The 17,478-nt window shown below is 37.9% G+C and overlaps 1 protein-coding gene across 5 annotated transcripts; it reads left to right on the top strand.

Annotated features, from left to right (window-relative positions):
- Positions 1 to 111: 111 nt before the first annotated feature.
- Positions 112 to 16,938, top strand: ZBTB34 (zinc finger and BTB domain containing 34). Of its 5 annotated transcripts, none has more exons than XM_072883146.1 (4): positions 153 to 2,073; positions 5,742 to 7,375; positions 9,206 to 9,329; positions 10,665 to 16,938. In XM_072883146.1, exons 3-4 carry the CDS (start codon positions 9,289 to 9,291, stop codon positions 12,184 to 12,186), a joined length of 1,563 nt encoding a protein of 520 aa, XP_072739247.1. In that variant the 5' UTR covers positions 153 to 2,073; positions 5,742 to 7,375; positions 9,206 to 9,288; the 3' UTR covers positions 12,187 to 16,938. The 5 variants fall into 5 exon arrangements, with proteins under 5 accessions (XP_072739250.1, XP_072739247.1, XP_072739246.1 ...); XM_072883147.1 differs by having other exon boundaries at positions 173 to 269; positions 1,883 to 7,375; XM_072883145.1 differs by having other exon boundaries at positions 153 to 7,375.
- Positions 16,939 to 17,478: the final 540 nt, after the last annotated feature.

The following is a 17,478-nucleotide window of genomic DNA, read 5'->3' as shown; positions in this document are numbered from 1 at the left end:
CCCCAGGGCGAGGGCTCGGCTCTGCCGGGTTCGGCTCTGCCCGCCGCTGCCGGTACGCGGGGAGCCGCCCGGCCTTCGCCCTGGGCGGGGCGGCGGCTCCGCCCGCTGCCGCGGCGCGCCACCAGGAAGCGGAAACGCTGCCTGCGGAATCAGTTCCGGGTACGAGTAGCTGTGGGAGCGGGCGGGAAGCGGCGGTGGGAGCGGGCAGGAGACGGGCCGGGCCGGGCCGGGCCGGTGACCCGCCATGTGAGAGACCCCGACAGCTCCAGGTGAGCAGCGGGCGGGCCGGCGCGCCGCAGCGGGCGCCTGGCCCGAGGGCCGACGCGGCGCTCCCGTGCGGGACGGAGGCCGATCTCTGGGAAGGGGGTCCTGGCGCCCCGACAGGCCCCGCAGGGGCGGCGGCCGCGGGACGGGCGGCCCGGACGCCGCGCGGGGCTCGGCCGCGGTCCCGCGTCAGCGGGCGAGGGCTCGGAGCTGCGACCGCCCGGCTGTCGTGGGGGCGAGCCGCGACGCGGGCCGCCTGGAAGCGGCGACAGCGGCTCTGCTGCCGCGACCGGTCCCGGCTCGCCGGGGTTGCTCTGCTCCCGGCCTCGTCTGGCCAGAAGCTGTCGCCGCGTAACCTGAGTCTGTGTCTCGGGCGTAGTTTCGGCTTGCTAGTAGGGAGGGCGAATGCGTGTGTGTCTTGGTCTTCTGATAACCCGAACGAGCCCTGAAATAACTGGCACAGCGGGCTCGGCTGGCCGAAGCGGGTTGAGGCCGGTACTGGTTGTAGTGCTGTGGCCGGAAGTTGGCGGACCCTTCAGCTGCTGCTGTCCCGTTAGAGGAGTTGGAAGTTCTAGTCAAGCCCCAGTGTCTGTAATTGCGAAGGCCCTTCAAAATCCCTGCAGGTGTGCATAGCATACAGAATTGGGTTTATTTTAGAATAAACCGAAGTTGAGAGCGAATTTGGAAGAAGCCTGAACAGCTTCAGAAACACTGATATGGGAGAGCCTGGTTGCCAGAAAAAAAAGGTGGCGTAGGATTAGCTGCACTACAGTTGTCACATGTTACAGAATTCTCAACACCTGGAATCAGGATGTGCCCGTGCTTCATTGCCTGTTCAATGAGAGCTGCAAAATGTTCGGTCTATCAGAAGTAACAGACTGGGAAAATACTATGAAAATGTGTTCTTCAGAGCTACTTTAAATCTGCTGCAAAAAATGTTGCTGATATCTAGAGAATATAGCTACTTCGTTGCTTAAAAGAAACATTGGAGCCAAAAAGTTACTATTTGATGAAGAGTGACTAAGGTTTAAAAAAAAAAAGTAGATGGATGAAAATGCACAATACTAACCAAGTATTACCTTGGTAGCAAATCATTTATTCTTGTAATAATAGAAGGTACAAAAGCTCTCTTCCCCTCCTCCCCTTCCCCACTTCTTAAAGTTCTGGGTGTATATATATTGCAAGTCTCATGCTATCATTTGGGGTTTTTTTATACTGATAGTTGCTTCTCAAAGCTGTCAGATATTCAGAAAATATGGACAGTAACTATTTAGGATTACATAATGGGTATATTATGAAATTTGTGCACAAAATAAAAGTTTGTGATCATTACTTGTAAGATCTTGGTGATTTAAAGTGTATGTATCATAAATATGCCCCTCTGTTTTATTTGTCTGACACAATACTTTTGCTGACCTTGGCTATCTGCAGTTTGCCTTCTAGTAACTTTTTTTTTTCTGTATTAAGAAATAGATACGTACCTGTAACTGTTTTTGTAGTAACTTGACTTCTAGAGCCCAAATTTAGAGATTATTTGTATTGAGGTTTCTAATTGTTGCGTGACACTTTATGCATCAATAGTTGTTTTATTTTTACTCTTTTAATCACTTCCATACAGGCAAGCAATTGTGAGGAAGACAATTTGAGAATAAGGGATGAAGGTGGCCCTTGGACTTCAGTTTCACAACTGCTGTCTGTGGATATTTGCTCAAATAAGAGGCTCCTGTTTTTTGGTTTTTTTTCCTATGAAATGCTAAATATGCAGTTCCAGTAATTTCCCTGCTGCAACACACTAAGCATTGAGAATAGGTTTGTGCGTATGTATGCGTGTGTGTGTATATATATATACATACATATAAATTAATTGTTTTTAATTTTGATGTTACAATCATCCACTCCTTCAAGTGGCTTTCTATTCATCATGTTGTGAATGTTGGTCAGGTAAAGATAAATCCTTTTCAATTTTTGTTAGACAAAAGTCTGAATTAGTAAAAAATTTTCTGCAAAAAGTGTAGGGGTTTAATGTATTACTCACCCATGTAAATGATGGCATTGTGTTCTGCGACACTTCAGGAGTGCTCGCCTGACAGACGTGAGTTTTACTCTTGATTTCACTGTGGATATTTAGTACTTTGTGTAGAATGTTGCCTCTCTGTCTGCAGAGGAGGAACAATAACATTGACTTTCACTGTAGTGTTCTGATACCTACTGATGAAAGTGTGCGAGAAGTAAGTTTTCTAGTAACTACATTTCAGCCTGTACTGACTGCCTTCAGCTTCTGAGGAAACTGGGGTTTTCCTGCATTTTTATGAAGTAACATAATTAAGTTTTAAATTGTTGTGTAGTCTCCACTACTATAACAGATTCTGTATTTTAGTCTAAAATAGAAGTGAAGCAGACTCATTTTCAAAGCTGTTTTCCAAAGAATAATAAGATGTACGCACCTTTTATTGTATGCTTTACTACAGATAATTCACTATTTCAAGTTTTGACCAAACTGTCTATATTTCCTTTTATTCCAATGGGCACTTTTTTAGCTTAGTTCAAACTTTCCCAAAACTTAACACACCTTGTGAATTAGATCTGTAGAGTGATTTGTGAATGGTTAACATTTGGAGGAATGAGGATTTGAAATCCTGTTTTGCTAAGAAAGGAATTAATTGCTTCCATAGCCATTTATTTTTGAGAGACGTGGTTGTTTCCATAACTTTTGCATTACCCTCTTATTAGACTGCTAGAAAGGTAGCTTAGTTCTCATTTAGGGTTGGGTTTTTTATGGCTTTTGAACCGGGAATCAACTATACTGTAGACTGTTCAAAATGGTACTGAGCTTAACAAAAGTATGGACAGGGAGTTTATATGTAAACATAGGCTTGTGCTAGCTGTTTTTAATCATACTGGCAGTTTTATTTACCTGTTAGAGGTGAATCTAACAGAATGATGTGTTGAACTGAGCTGGAAAGGGTTTGGAGATCACTGTAGATGTAAAAGATGCCATAAATAAAGTGCATTTTATCCTATTGGAGAAGCTGCAAACAAAATGAAACTTCATGCTGCAACAGAAAAATTCTGTTAGAATTTTCTGTTGTGCTGTAGCATCTCTTAGGATCTGCATATCAACTCTTTGTTAAACTGCCATCTGAGTCCATGACAGTCACTTATTTATTCTGAGATATCAAAATCTCATGTTTATATGTAGCAGTCTCTCTAGTTGTACTCTCCAGTGTGTCTAAGTTTAAATATATTTGAGTTTAAAAACAAAGAATACAAATCAACCTCAGCAAAGATTGTTGTCTGATTTATTCTTCTGTCAATAATAATGCTTCTAGAATTCAGCTTTGTAATTCTCTGGAAACCAAGAGTTCACAAAAGAAGAGTATAAATAAGAGTGATTTAGGAAATGCTCTTGTTTGACATGACAAAGACTTGAGCAGTAAGTCCATACTTGTTTAATGTTCCATTCAAGGGAAGCTTTGAAAGAAAATGGATTAAACTATCACGTTATGTGGTCAAGCAGATACCTGCAATTTTACCACCAATCTTAAAGCCTATTGTTTTCTCCATTAATTTCTTTGGGTTTAGTTAACAGTCATGTGCTTGTGAATTCCTGCTGCGAGAGAACATCTAGGTCCCCAAATTCAGAAAGAGTAAAGTTTTCAACAATTTTTTGCTTACTGTAGTGCTATGATTTACGTGATAAATGTTATGTTAAAGAGCTTTTAAATGTTAGTTCTATGTAGCGCAGTCAAAGTTTAGAAAAATCTAGTTAGTACACAAAGATTGATTTTATATATCCCTTCCGCTAAGCTCCGTGTGTTCCCTTAAGTACCAAGTGGAAACATTCCCCCAATCATCCTTTCTATGGTTTAAAGGAGTTGTTTTAAATTTATAAATATACATGCCTATATATGTCTATGATTTTAATGCATAAATTACATGGAGAAGTGTGTCATTAGGTATATTTTTTGTCACCAGGAGGATGCCTCTGGCAATGTGTTGTATAGACCACAAAATAGACTGCATGGATGAGCTGAAAATACACAAGGCTCTATTTTTATTATTTATTGTGTGTGTTTTTGGAAAAACCTTTAGTACAATTGATTTTTAAATCTACAAAAAACAGTAGTATCTGATTATCTCACTTGAGATAAATATAAAATAATTTAGTCTCCTTCATGATCTTTAAAGGCTGAAGAGTTCTTAAGAAAATGGCTGCTTGAATTTAGAAAGAATTGATGCAAAAAACAATGCTACATATGTACATATTACTGCTTATATTATTATAAGTGTGTTGTAGTTCTGCACAAAATTATCTCAATTGTTGTGAGTGTAGCTTTTTTTCCTTCTTCTTTTGTTCCTGTTTTTAAATGACTGCGATACTGAAATCTGTTTTCTAGCTGTAGGAAAGCTTACCGTACTCAGGGGCCGGATTTTCAGTGAAGCAGCAGTGCTGTGTGTCACGCTACATAAGGCCATCCAAGGGCACTATATGCTGACTTTTAAAAGAGAATATAATACTTTACTGTTATGAGAGGTATAAACTGGTAAAAGATTATATGATCAGTTTCTTCCCTGTTTTCAAAGATTATTTAAAGAGGACTGTCTGGGAAATGCCCCTAGACTGTGATATATCTGATGGCAGTTTTTCTTTGGTATAGCTAGCATTAATTATCGTGGCTGCTGTATTCTGGACACTAAGGCAAATGCAAACCGAAAGGAGTGAGCATGATGAAGATTTTTGCCTTAAAACTTCCATGATCACAGCTGACAGGGTTACATTCCTAGGTTAAAATTCTCTTGCATGATGATACCATTTTGCAATGGTGTCTGAAGTTCTCACAGATGGTGTAGTAAATACTGAATCCTACAAAATGCAAGGGAGGATTGCACTGATTTATACAAATACCTGCTTCTTTTCCTGCTTTTTCTCTATATTCTGAGCAGTAATGTATGGAGTATCCATTCTTGGTGTCATGGAGCACTTTTTTTGTTTTAGTCTTGGTTTTCATTATGATCCTCCTACTTTTCTATGTATTTCTGTTTTCAGACACATGCTACAACAGTAATGATTTGTAATGTGTGGATTTTTTCCCACGGAATCCATGTTGCTGAGCTAACTAAAGAAAATGCAAGGGAACTTTTCTCACCTTTGTGTGAGTTAAAATGACCATAATTTGTATCATTCACCTGTCTATGAGAATGGCGAATCAGTGAGTGAATGAAATTAAACAGGTGCAGACTTAGAAGCAGAAACTAATACGACGCTGGCAGACACGCAGCTTTGTGTTGTAGTTATATGATGCTTCCCTGCTGCTACTGTATGATGTCAGTAAAATTAAATACCGAATGTGTTTTGTCACCATCTATTCTTGTTTTTTTAAGTGAAAGAAGAGCTTTCATAGAACATAATTTTTAAAGTAAGTTTCTTTTGCAATCTAATGAGAAATGTTAAATGCATATCACTCTCATGTTCACAGGTTACTTCAATGAACGCTTTTGTTTGAAGACATAGGGCAGTGATACACTACTAGTAAATTCGTACTATGGTCTATATTTGCTGTATAAGACCCTGATTAATAAATGTAATGCAGATGCAAAGAGAATTGGTATGATTCTTTTGAGTGTGACTGGATCATCTCCTACAGAAATAGACAGGAGACTCAACACAGAGCGCTGCTAAGACTTAGTGAACTTAGTGTCCAGTTCTGGCCTATGTTTTAAGACTAGAAAGCCTTCAGCCAACTTCTTGGGTACATATATCTATGAAAACCTTAAACACTTTGATCTACTTATGCAGGAAGGTTAAGAGAGGACCTATTCATAGACAGGTGCCCAGAGGTAGACTTAAATTTTACAAGACTTTAACCTAACATTGTGCTATCCCACAGTCAGGGGGGGAAGCTAAAGCAAGACAAAATGCATTACTTTTTAACAATGGGAGTACCTAACATTGCTATGAGTTGTCGTAGTTCTCACTAGTCCCCAGATGCTTGAGTTTGTATAATACAAATAAAATTGTCTTCATTCTGAACTACTATACTGTGGTCTTGGACCTAAAGAACACAAGTTACCTCCGTATGTGCTGAAATATCATGGAAGGTACTGGACATGAGTTCTGACTACACATTATTTTTTTTTCTTCACTTCTGCTAATTCTATAAAGAATTGTTATGTGAATTAAAGTATTTACATTCTCACTGCTTTGGGAAGCAAAGCTTCCTTATGACTGTCTGGTTAACTGTAAAGATAATTTTTTTCTTTAGAGCGTACAGTGGATATGTCCAAAGTTAATTTGCATTTTAGAGTACCTTTCTGCTTCAGTTTAATGCTACTTGCCTCACCCCAAAAGACAAGAGGTTAGGGAGACATTTCAACTTGGAGGGAGCTATTAAAAAATTGGGGGTTTCTTACTAGCCTTTTCCAACTGTAGTGATTTTCCAGGACTGTTTCAGAAATACTTCAACCATAAATCATATTGTCTTGAAAGAGCTACTGGCCTTCCAGCACTGATGAATAATTGAGTATTGTTATGGCACAGAACCCTGCTGAACAATATTTTGGTTAATTCTACTGGAATTTGATTATGGAACTGCTAACTTCACTCAGTATACAAATAACATAAAACCTTCTTGTGTTTGGGAATATAATCTAAAGATTATTTTTTAGATAGTTCATTGGGGATTTACGTGAATAAATAAAATCATTCTTCTAACCATTATTCATCAATAAAACATTGCTAGTGGTGCCTGCTTCTCTGACGTGTGTAATGCCCAGATTTTTCAACGGGTCTTGCCTTCCTAAATCAATGCAAGAAAGTTGGGGTTCCCTGGTACTAACCCCAGCAAAATTACTGCAGTCTCAGTGCTGTTCCTGCTACAGTCCTGCCTGCTCCTGAATGTGGTGTTCGTTGGCAACCTCGTCGGTTCCAGGACCTCTTCAACTAGAGATTTCAGAGTTTGGCTGAAAGCGAAAGAAGGGTTCCCTTCTGTCAACTGCTGCTGTTGTTCAGAATTCTTGTTATTTAACCCCAGCTTTCTACAGATGTTTTCAAGATCACAGGAAGCATGCGTCTTCAAAGGAAGAAACTAAGGTGGAAAAGTAGTCACAAAAAGTGCGTGCTGTAGCTTGTTCTCTTTCTTTTTTAAGAGCAGATGGGTGGAGAAACTTGTTGTCCACTGCTTTTTGGGCTGTGTTTTGTGTACTTGATCTGTTTGCTTTCAAAGCAATACTGTATGCTCCCTTGATCCCTGTTTCTGGCTTTTACTGCTTATCTGCTACACTGACAGCCAGACTTACAGGCCTTTAACTCCATAATCCTCTCCACTCACTACCAGGATTTGTGCTGTTTACTCCTAACATTTTAAGGAAAATAAACTTCTTTGTTTCCCAAAAGAAAGATGAAAGAACTCTGAGAAGAAGGATGTAGAATTGCTTATAGATATATATGCCTATGGAGATAATTACATGTTCTAACAGTTGTGATGTGCAAGGATTGCTGAGGATCCCTTTCCTCTTGGTGTCCCTCTCTTCCTGGTTCTCATGCTTTCTCTGGTATGTGTTCACTGTCCATTTTCAATGTGTGGCCATGTCCTAGGGAGTGTGAATTAATCTAGAGGTGCTAAGATGCCATGATCAAAAGAACATACTTTTTTTTCCTCCATGATAAGGCATAAAATGTCCATCTTCTTTCTGGTCAGGTGCCTATCCTTAATTCATTCCTTCTGTCTGGACTAGTGCTAGTGGTGACAGTTTGTTTTTTAATATTTTGTCTAGGACTAAGTTGTTCTCCATTTCGCTGAGTGAGAGCCCTTAAGGAAGTATGGGGCAAGGAGGAAGGCCACTTTCTATATATGACAAACTTTCTGTACATTCTAGACATAGAAAAAAAGAGTAATTTCTGATGGGATTTGAGTGAGGCTTGATCAAGATCTGGTTCCTTAGCTCAAGGATCCAAAATGATGCAGGAATGACAAATTATCGCTGCTGGGACTGGTTTTGTAGTTTGTACAGTCCTCAACCTAGGTAACTTGTCAATTCATGTCACTTGAGGCCAACAAAAGCTCTTCCTCCACTTAGCAAAGAGAAGCTTAATCAGGAATGTCCTGATATTGCATCTGTGCATAGCTCATAAGCCCCACAAATTAAAGGTATTGACCTGTGTTGGGTTTTTAAGGAAGCCTGCTGCCCTGTCGAATAAGAGGGAAGTTGACAAACATGTATCCTAACTGCTGAGACTTCTGTCTTCCCCATGGAGTGGATGCATTTGCTAGGGACTTGCACAGTGGTTTTCTGCACAACAGGCAGGGATGCTCAGAATAACAAGGTTAATCTTGCCGTTTAAGTACTCCACTGTTAGATTGGGTTTTGTTTGTTTGTTGAAATGTTTGATTTCTGACCTATGTCTGACTTGCATCAGCTCACAAGCTCTGAATCGTTTTGTAGCTTTGTTCGTTGAATAAAAGAACTGTCCTGCCAAAGCTATCTTTGTATAGATGGCTGCGATCATATAACTTCTGTTAACCACCTTTTAGTCCTTATTTCCCTCAGCAGATATAAGAGCATATAAAACAGTTTTTTCCCCTGCTTTTATATAACAACTGTAAAAACTCCCATGAAGTCTGGTTTACTTGTTTTAATCTATGACATGTTGGTAACACAGAGCATGTTTAGCAACTCTGATAACCTAATTTTGAATGCTCTGTGAGAGTTTTTGACAGTTTTCTAAATCAGACATAATGTTAGTCAAGTCAGGAAGCTGGCTGTCTTGTTTCTCTGCTGGAAAGAAGTTCCATTCGTGAAGATATGTTAGTTTTAAGTGACAGCTGATATAGCTCCAGTTCTTCCTTGTAGGCTTTTTATCATATTCCTACCTGTTGATTTTGTTTTTAGAGTGCCTGAATTTTCATAATTTGATTTAAATTGTTCATATGTCCCATTACAGCATGTAACGTAAGACATAAATAGAAAAAAAAAATCCACTAGTATGTTGTGATACATTGGACATTCTTCCTGCATCAGAAGTCAATGGATGATGTTGAGATCTGTTTGTTCAATTGGAAAAGCAGGTATGGTGGCAATATTATGTGTTTAGACTTCTACATTAATAAGAACAAGAGTAGCAATAAAAGTCGGAAGATCCTTGGGCACTTGATTAGGAGCCCAGTCTTGGAAATGTAAGGTGATGTCTGCTACAGATAGACACTCACAAGGGGACAAGTGTGTGTGTGCTTTTTATGATAATACTCCATGAAAAATTGGTAAAGTGCTTTTCTTTAGATCTTGTTTTGAAATGTATACATTTCTCTAAAGCCTCTTGGAACATCCTTTCCCAGTGTATAAGGGAAGTTTGAGTACCCATGGCTTTTGAGTTAGGTTAGAATTTAAATGTCAGATCATTCTAGCTAGGAAATCACTTCTGTGTCATATGAGCTTCATACTTCACATCATGGTTTATTTAAAAAAAAAAAAAATCACAAAAGGAAATTCAAAAAATTGAAAGTCCATGGGTGGCTCAAACACTTTTCCTTCAAATGCTGCCTCTCATATTGACACAAATTCACTATTATCTAGGAACCTCTGACACATGGGGTAAATAGTTTGGAATTGAGTCCACACTTAAATGTTTCCTTTCACTAGGATTTCCTTGGTTTGTGATGTTAATATTGAAAGATTGACTTTTACTTTTTTTAAATAATTACTGAGATTATTTTCTAAGAAGGTAAATGTTTAAACAGAAATGTCACTGGGGTAGTATATTCATCTCCTCTGAAATGAATTTGACATATCTAGACCTAAGGAATGTTTTTTTAAAAATATTTTTGTGTGTGTTTATGCATGCACACACACCCATATGTGCTTGTGGCTTTTCTTCAGCAGGTTTTTCAAACTTCATGAAGTACCTTGCAAAAATCATTCTTGGGCAATTTAACAGTGCAGTTCCCTGCAGGTATCAATGTAGTGTCTGGCTTGAAGACCTGCTAATGGTTCTGAAGTTAACTTGCCTAGTGACTATAAAATTAATATTCTTTTGGGAGGGTGGGGGTATTGTTCTGCAGCTCTTACCAGGGAGTGAAATTGCGAAGTTCCTTCTAGGACATAGACTGTCCCAGGGAGCCTGTGATGTATTATGAGCAATTGAATTGTGAATGTTGTAGAGGGATAATTCAAATTATTGAAATGCAAGAAATGGGTAGATTGAGACTCTACTTTTTGTATTATATCAAGTATTTATACCAACACACAGGTGTTGATATTCGTGTATAAATGTGTGTCAGGTGTGTTGTAACACACCTGAAACAGATCAATGTGGTGATTTAACTTCAACATGTGCAAGCATTTATTTTTGAAATGGAAAACTCTGTATTCATTCTCAGTTGTAAATCTTCTCATTTTTCTTTCAGATTACTCTTTACATCAGTAGAAATGGACAGCAGCAGTTTCATTCAGTTTGATGTGCCCGAGTACAGCAACACTGTTCTGAGCCAGTTAAATGAACTCCGCTTGCAAGGAAAGCTATGTGACATAATTGTGCATATTCAGGGTCAGCCATTTCGAGCCCATAAAGCTGTCTTAGCTGCCAGTTCTCCGTATTTCCGTGACCATTCAGCATTAAGCACCATGAGTGGCTTATCAATATCAGTTATTAAAAATCCTAATGTTTTTGAACAGTTGCTTTCTTTTTGTTACACTGGAAGGATGTCCTTACAGCTGAAGGATGTTGTTAGTTTTCTAACTGCAGCTAGCTTTCTACAGATGCAGTGCGTCATTGATAAATGCACACAGATACTGGAGAGTATTCATTCAAAGATCAGTGTTGGTGATGTTGACTCTGTCACTGTTGGTGCTGAAGAAAATTCAGAAAATCGCAATGGAGTTAAAGACAGCAGCTACTTTGCCAATCCTATTGAGATATCTCCCCCTTATTGCTCTCAGGTGCGACAGTCAACAGCAGGCAGCGATCTTAGGATGGAAACTACTCCAGGCAAAACTCTACGTAGTCGTCTGCAAGAAGAAGGGCATTCAGATCGAGGAAGCAGTGGGAGTATCTCTGAATATGAGATTCAGATTGAAGGTGATCATGAGCAAGGAGACCTGATAGTAAGGGAGAGTCAGATTGCAGAGGTGAAAGTTAAAATGGAAAAGTCTGACAGGCCAAGCTGCTCTGATAGCTCTTCCCTTGGTGATGATGGATATCATACTGAAATGGTGGACGGAGAGCAAGTGGTGGCAGTAAATGTTGGTTCATATGGGTCTGTCTTACAACATGTTTATTCGTTTACCCATGCCTCATCACAGGCTACAGGTGTGTCTGAAACCTTCGGAAGCCTGAGCAATATGAGTCCTTCAAGGTCAATGCTGAGCTGTTTCAGAGGGGGTCGTGCACGCCAAAAACGGGTATCCACTGGTCACTTGCATAGTGATGTTCAGGGCTTGGTGCAAGGGGCTGACAGTGAATCCATGGTGAGTAACCCAGGATATGAAAATAGTCCACGGGAAAGAAATACAAGAGGTCATTGGTATCCATACAGTGAGAGGCTAATTTGTATTTACTGTGGAAAGTCTTTCAACCAGAAAGGGAGCCTTGATCGACACATGCGATTGCACATGGGAATAACTCCTTTCGTGTGCAAGTTTTGTGGGAAGAAATATACCCGCAAGGACCAACTTGAGTATCATATTCGTGGTCACACAGATGACAAGCCCTTTCGCTGCGAGATCTGTGGAAAATGTTTTCCTTTCCAGGGTACACTAAACCAGCATTTGCGAAAAAATCACCCTGGGGTAACAGAAGTAAGAAACAGGGTAGAGTCTCCAGACAGAACAGAAGCATTTGTGGAACAGAAAGTAGATAATGACGCTTCAGCTTCTGAAGCTATGGATTCTAGTATGGAAATTCATGCAATGTCTAACACGTCTGATTAAAATATTACATTCTAAGTGCAACACAAACAAGCACATTACTAATGTATTTTTGAAATCTTTTATTCTTTTAGTAATCTTCAGTACAAGTATAACAGCCTTCTAATTTTCCTGACCTTCTGGAAATCAGTTTGAAATGGTTTCTGGAGAATACTACATAAGTATTCTTTGTTTTTGAAGGAGGCTGGGTTGTTTGGGTTTTTTTACTTTCAAAGATGCTCAAAATATAAACGACAGTGTGCTGGGGAAAGGATAGGAAGAGTCTGCTAAAGCGTCCCTACTGGTTGATCTGGCAAGACACAAATTCCAGTGGAGAAAGATATTAGAATAAGATTGGCAGCTCTGCTGGATACACCAAGAGGCTGTAATCTTCCTTATTTTATTTCCTAAATCCTGTTGCTGGTAATGAGTTACACAGCAGTGGGGAGAGAGATTATTATAGCTTTGATTCTTCCTGTGTGTCATGATGAAATCTATTTGCTTTTACTAACTGTTTTTGGTAGTTAGTCTGTTTATATATATATATAAATTTGTTTTATATATATAAAATGCTTTCACTTTTCCTATTCTGGTTGAGGTGAATGTAAAAGTATGTCAAGGTTTATACCATGTACCGTTCTTTCAATTGCTAGGTCTCCTCTCTGCTTAGGATTTAGGACTTCAGACTTTGGGAGGATGGTTTTGGTTTTAAATGAATGTTGTTGGGTTTTCATTTTATTATACTATTACTTTGTGTGCAAAAGTGAGCAAAGTGAGTTACCTTGTTTTAATAGCTTTGCTTTTTAACATATGTAAACCAAATGCCATAAATCTATTAAATTATGGTTAAATTGTTGAGGGGTTTTCTTAGTTGTCTAGAACACAAGCTGGACAACCTGTGGTGCTGACCTTTTTATATATAGAGAGATAGATATATCTATATATATATATATATATATAAAAAAAAAAAAAACACACACACACACACAAAAATTAGCAAACCTAAAAGTAGCATTGTGGTTTTAAATGTGTTTTTACTGGCCTCAGAATCTACCTTCATTTCGTACTGTAGAACCATACCAGGTAATTAAATTTAACTTCATCACTCTTCATGGTTGGTTAAAACCTGAGAGAGATGTTGTAGTTTAAACTACAGTATTTCCAAGCAGTGTTTTAATAGCTCTCTTCACAGAGAGCTGTTTTCAGGTGCACATTGACTTCCTACTTAAAGCTCCAAGTGATATGTCAGCACTTGGAATTTATACCTTTTTTTGTATTAAAAAAACAATTACTCTATGGGAATTTCAAGCAATATGTCTGTTATTTCATGTGTGAGTATTACAGAGTTGCTATGGCTTCCCTACGATTTTCAGTGGTTGTTTTCTGCATAAAGGAACTACCAACAACTTTAAAAATACTCTAAATCTTTTTGTTTCACCAAATGTTTTTTTTAATATGGTGCTAACTTCATCATTTAGGTCAGTATAATATATAAAATGTGAAACCTAATGGTAACAGTTAAGCAAAAGAAAACAAACACACACACACAAAAAAAACAGCCAAACAAACAAACAAAAACCCACCCCAAACAAACCAACCACAACAAAAAAACCCAATAGCATGAGACCTCAAAAGCATGAACTGGCAAACACTACCGTGTAAAATTCAACCTGATGAAGATAATTAAATTAATCACATGCTTCTTTAAAATACAGGTTTTATATAATTGGGCCGTATGTTTGTTTAGCAAATATTGAAAAAAATACATCTGTGAACATGCTGTTTAACTCCTGAAATTTAGAAAATAAAAGCTCATTCCTAAATTACGGGAAAGCAAAAAGGTAGGTTTGCTATCTTGTAAAGCTTTTTTGGCTCCTGTGAAGTTGGGGCATATTTGTGCAGTAGCTTTATTAAATACACTAGTTCTTGATATTGTGACAGTCTGCAATAAGAATTAATTTCACTAAATATAGATTTACAGTATAAACCCCACCTGCTCTATTGGAGCAGTTTCAGTTAAATTGAGTACATTTTTTGCCTCTTTGTCCTAAAATTGCCTAAATAAAGAGGCAGAGGGTGGGGAGATGTTTCTCTCCTTGAAGCAACAATAGAACTTTTGTTTCCAGTAAGGGAAAGTATATGTCTGTGTCTAGGGAAGGTAGTCTATATGTTTACCCACTTAAAAACATGTTGGTGTTTCTGATACTGTTTTTTTCCTAAATGTTTGTTTTAAGTAATTAAATGCAAAAAAACTGTGTTTGATAAATTAAGTTTGAGACATGCAAAATCCAAGAAATGTACAGTTATTTTTAACCCTTTATCTTGGACTTGTGCTGTGGTGCCTTTGGTGTGATTTTTTTCCATGGAAGTATGAGTTGAGGATAGCAGGATATGGGTACTAATTTTATATTTCTTGAATTTCTCTGTGTCACAATCTTAACATTATTTAAATCTAGTTCTTTGTATTTGTAAATGTATTAAAATGGTTTGAGTTTACCAAAGAGTGACTTATCCAAAATTGTCTCTGACAAAAACAAACAAAAAACCAACATCACTTTGATTGTACAGGTTCAGGTTCAAAACATTGTAACAGGACTGTTAAGGGGCAGGAAATGATCACTTTTTCTACAAAATCATGATTCAGCAGTTTGCAAGTTCTACTTGCTCCTATTCGTGTTGATACGCCATTTACCCTTTCCACTGCTAGCAGTGTTAATAATTATCAAGCCATAACACAGTACTGTAAAGTTCAGCAGTGCTTCAAAGGATGCATACATAGGCAAGCATAAAACATCATCGAGCATTACATTTACACTTACAAGTGTGTGACTCTGGTAGAAAACGAACTTCAAACCTGGCAACAGCAATTAAATTGTGCCTTGTCACATAATGGTATGCCAGGATTAACATTGCCATGAAACATGAAGCATTATCTGCTTGAAGTTCATTTCACAAACCACCAAAACAGATTATGCTGTGTTATTTTAAGCAAGTTATGGAAGTACTGTACAGTGTCTTGTGTCTGTACAGTTTTAAGTTAGCATAGAGCTGTTACACATTTCATTTTCAATAAATGCAGAAGTCAATAAAATATGTGAAAAAATATTTGACAGCAAAATAAATCATGAAATTATATAGGCTGGTTCATAATTGAGTCTCTTCTTAATCTACCTTTTTAATTATAAACAAATGTGAAAACAGTGACAGTGTCCTTTCCTCTAGATGTTTAATCTACTATGACAAACTGTGAAAATAAAGGATTTTATATCTTTGCTAATGTTTGTGGTTTTAAACAGTTATTTTAGTTTTCCTAATCAGTTATCTTCCGTATTATTTCTTCTAAACTTGTAAATACATTTAGAAAATAGCTTTGTAAATACTTACAGTATATTAAAAGTTCAGTTTGGTCAATAAGGCCTCAAGATTGGCTCTGCTTTTTTAGTGTGAAATCTTTCAATAGCATAAAGGATACTGTCAATTCACTGTTCAGCAGAATATACTGTAGGCCTAAATTGATAGTTCTTAATGCAGTCTTCCCAAGCATAAATTCATGTTTTATGCTGCAGCCTTTGGTTTACTTCTAGACAAAACAATGAGGCCTCTTCATATGTTTAGGCTAAATTCTGGGAAGAACAGCAGGAATAAAATCAAGGGCTGGGAAAAGATTGAATGAGCTTTACCTTTAAATATATATATATATATCTTATTTGAATTTTTGTATTAGTTTACTGTGATTCTTTTATTGTCATTTTTCTAAACAGGTTTCACATGAAACCATTGAAAGGGACTCAAATATGCAACACCTAATCTATTTTCCAAGGGAATTTTACCCTTGAATGGTGCTTTTTGACTGGTCAGGGTTATTTATTAAATTTTATATTTGAAAGTATTTGGGGAATTATGTAAATTCTTTATATGAATCTGTTTATTTCATGAATTGTAAATTTCATAATACTCAGTGATTGAATTGGAAGTTTAGTAAAGTCATTCAAAATGTTCAAAGTTTATAATCTGTGTGCATTTTGCATATATTTTAACAAGTGCCAGAATAGTTGTATTTAATATTGTAGATTTAATACTACTTGCACATCCCTGTGACAGCATTAACTTAAGTTACACAAGTTTACATTTTAAAAAAAAAAAGCTAAACAAACAAGTAAGCCTGGGACATGTGTTCCTGTGTATTTCTTCAGGGGATGTGAAGCTAAGTATCAGTAACCGAGCAGGTTTGCTTCTAGTTTATGTAAGTAATTCCTGCTACGGTAGATTCAATAAACTGCTGTCTCTCCCATGTCCGTATGCTATGAATTCAGCCTTTGGACTTGTATTGCAAGCCTCTGGTTGTCTATCTGATTAGAGGTAGAGCTCTTGCACGATTTTAACAGTGTTTGTTTCTGACTGAAAAATTGTATTTTTAAATAACTTTTATTTGTATGGTTGTTTTTCATGATAAATAATTGAACAGTTTGAATGACTTGACTCGGTGTCATTATCTTGCAATATAAACCGGTAACCTCACAACTCCACACTTCATCACCATATGAAGTAAATGAAGCTAGCTAAGCTGATGCTGTAACAATTAATAACTTGCCATTAAGGATTATTTTATAGCATGAATTTTAAAATATTTATTCAAATGATATTTTACTCTTGTATTCACTTTGTTTTTAGATTTGTGACATGAATATTTCAGTGCTGCTTTATTTTGTTCTGATGAATTTGTTTCTTGCTTGTAAATTGCTTTTTTTATGGTATAAAGTCAATGGGAATTGCTGTTTGTAAATTAAAATGCTTCTAGAGCAAATCTATGGTGTCAGTGTCTACATTTAGAGATTTAATTACTAAGGGGCTTGCATTTGAGATGCTTTTCCTGGAGTGTTATAAAAAGTCGCAGTTTAATACTCGTGTGCCAACTAGGGATCAAAAATCTTTAGAGACAAACTACTCTTGAGGTTTCTCTTTTTTGCCAGCATCGCTTGTTTAGTTCTGCACAGATGCTCATTTCAGTTTTGCTCTCCAAAACCTTTCCCAACTCTCAAAGCAAAACAAAAAACCCAGCCGGGTGGTGGCAGTCTGTCTGACACCAAGCCAGAGGCAAGTCAGTTGGGTAGGGAGGTCATGTTTAATTTCCACAGCCGCATTTGCATTTTATGTCATGCCCTATGTAACAGCAGAGCTGATACTGTTCTCAGCAAGTGTAGGACACAGCTCCTCCTAGCCCACAAGCTTGAATTTAACACGAGTAGCCAGCGACTGCTTAGTTACTTTCAGCTGGTAGCACAGCCTTAACTTGTTTCATGGCAGCTGGCTGTTGAC

The sequence above is a fragment of the Ciconia boyciana genome, chromosome 18, assembly GCF_034638445.1.
Source record: "Ciconia boyciana chromosome 18, ASM3463844v1, whole genome shotgun sequence".
NCBI classification, from domain to species: Eukaryota; Metazoa; Chordata; class Aves; order Ciconiiformes; family Ciconiidae; genus Ciconia; species Ciconia boyciana.
The sequence above is the reverse complement of the archived record's forward strand: the minus strand, read 5'-3'. Positions and strand labels throughout refer to the sequence as shown.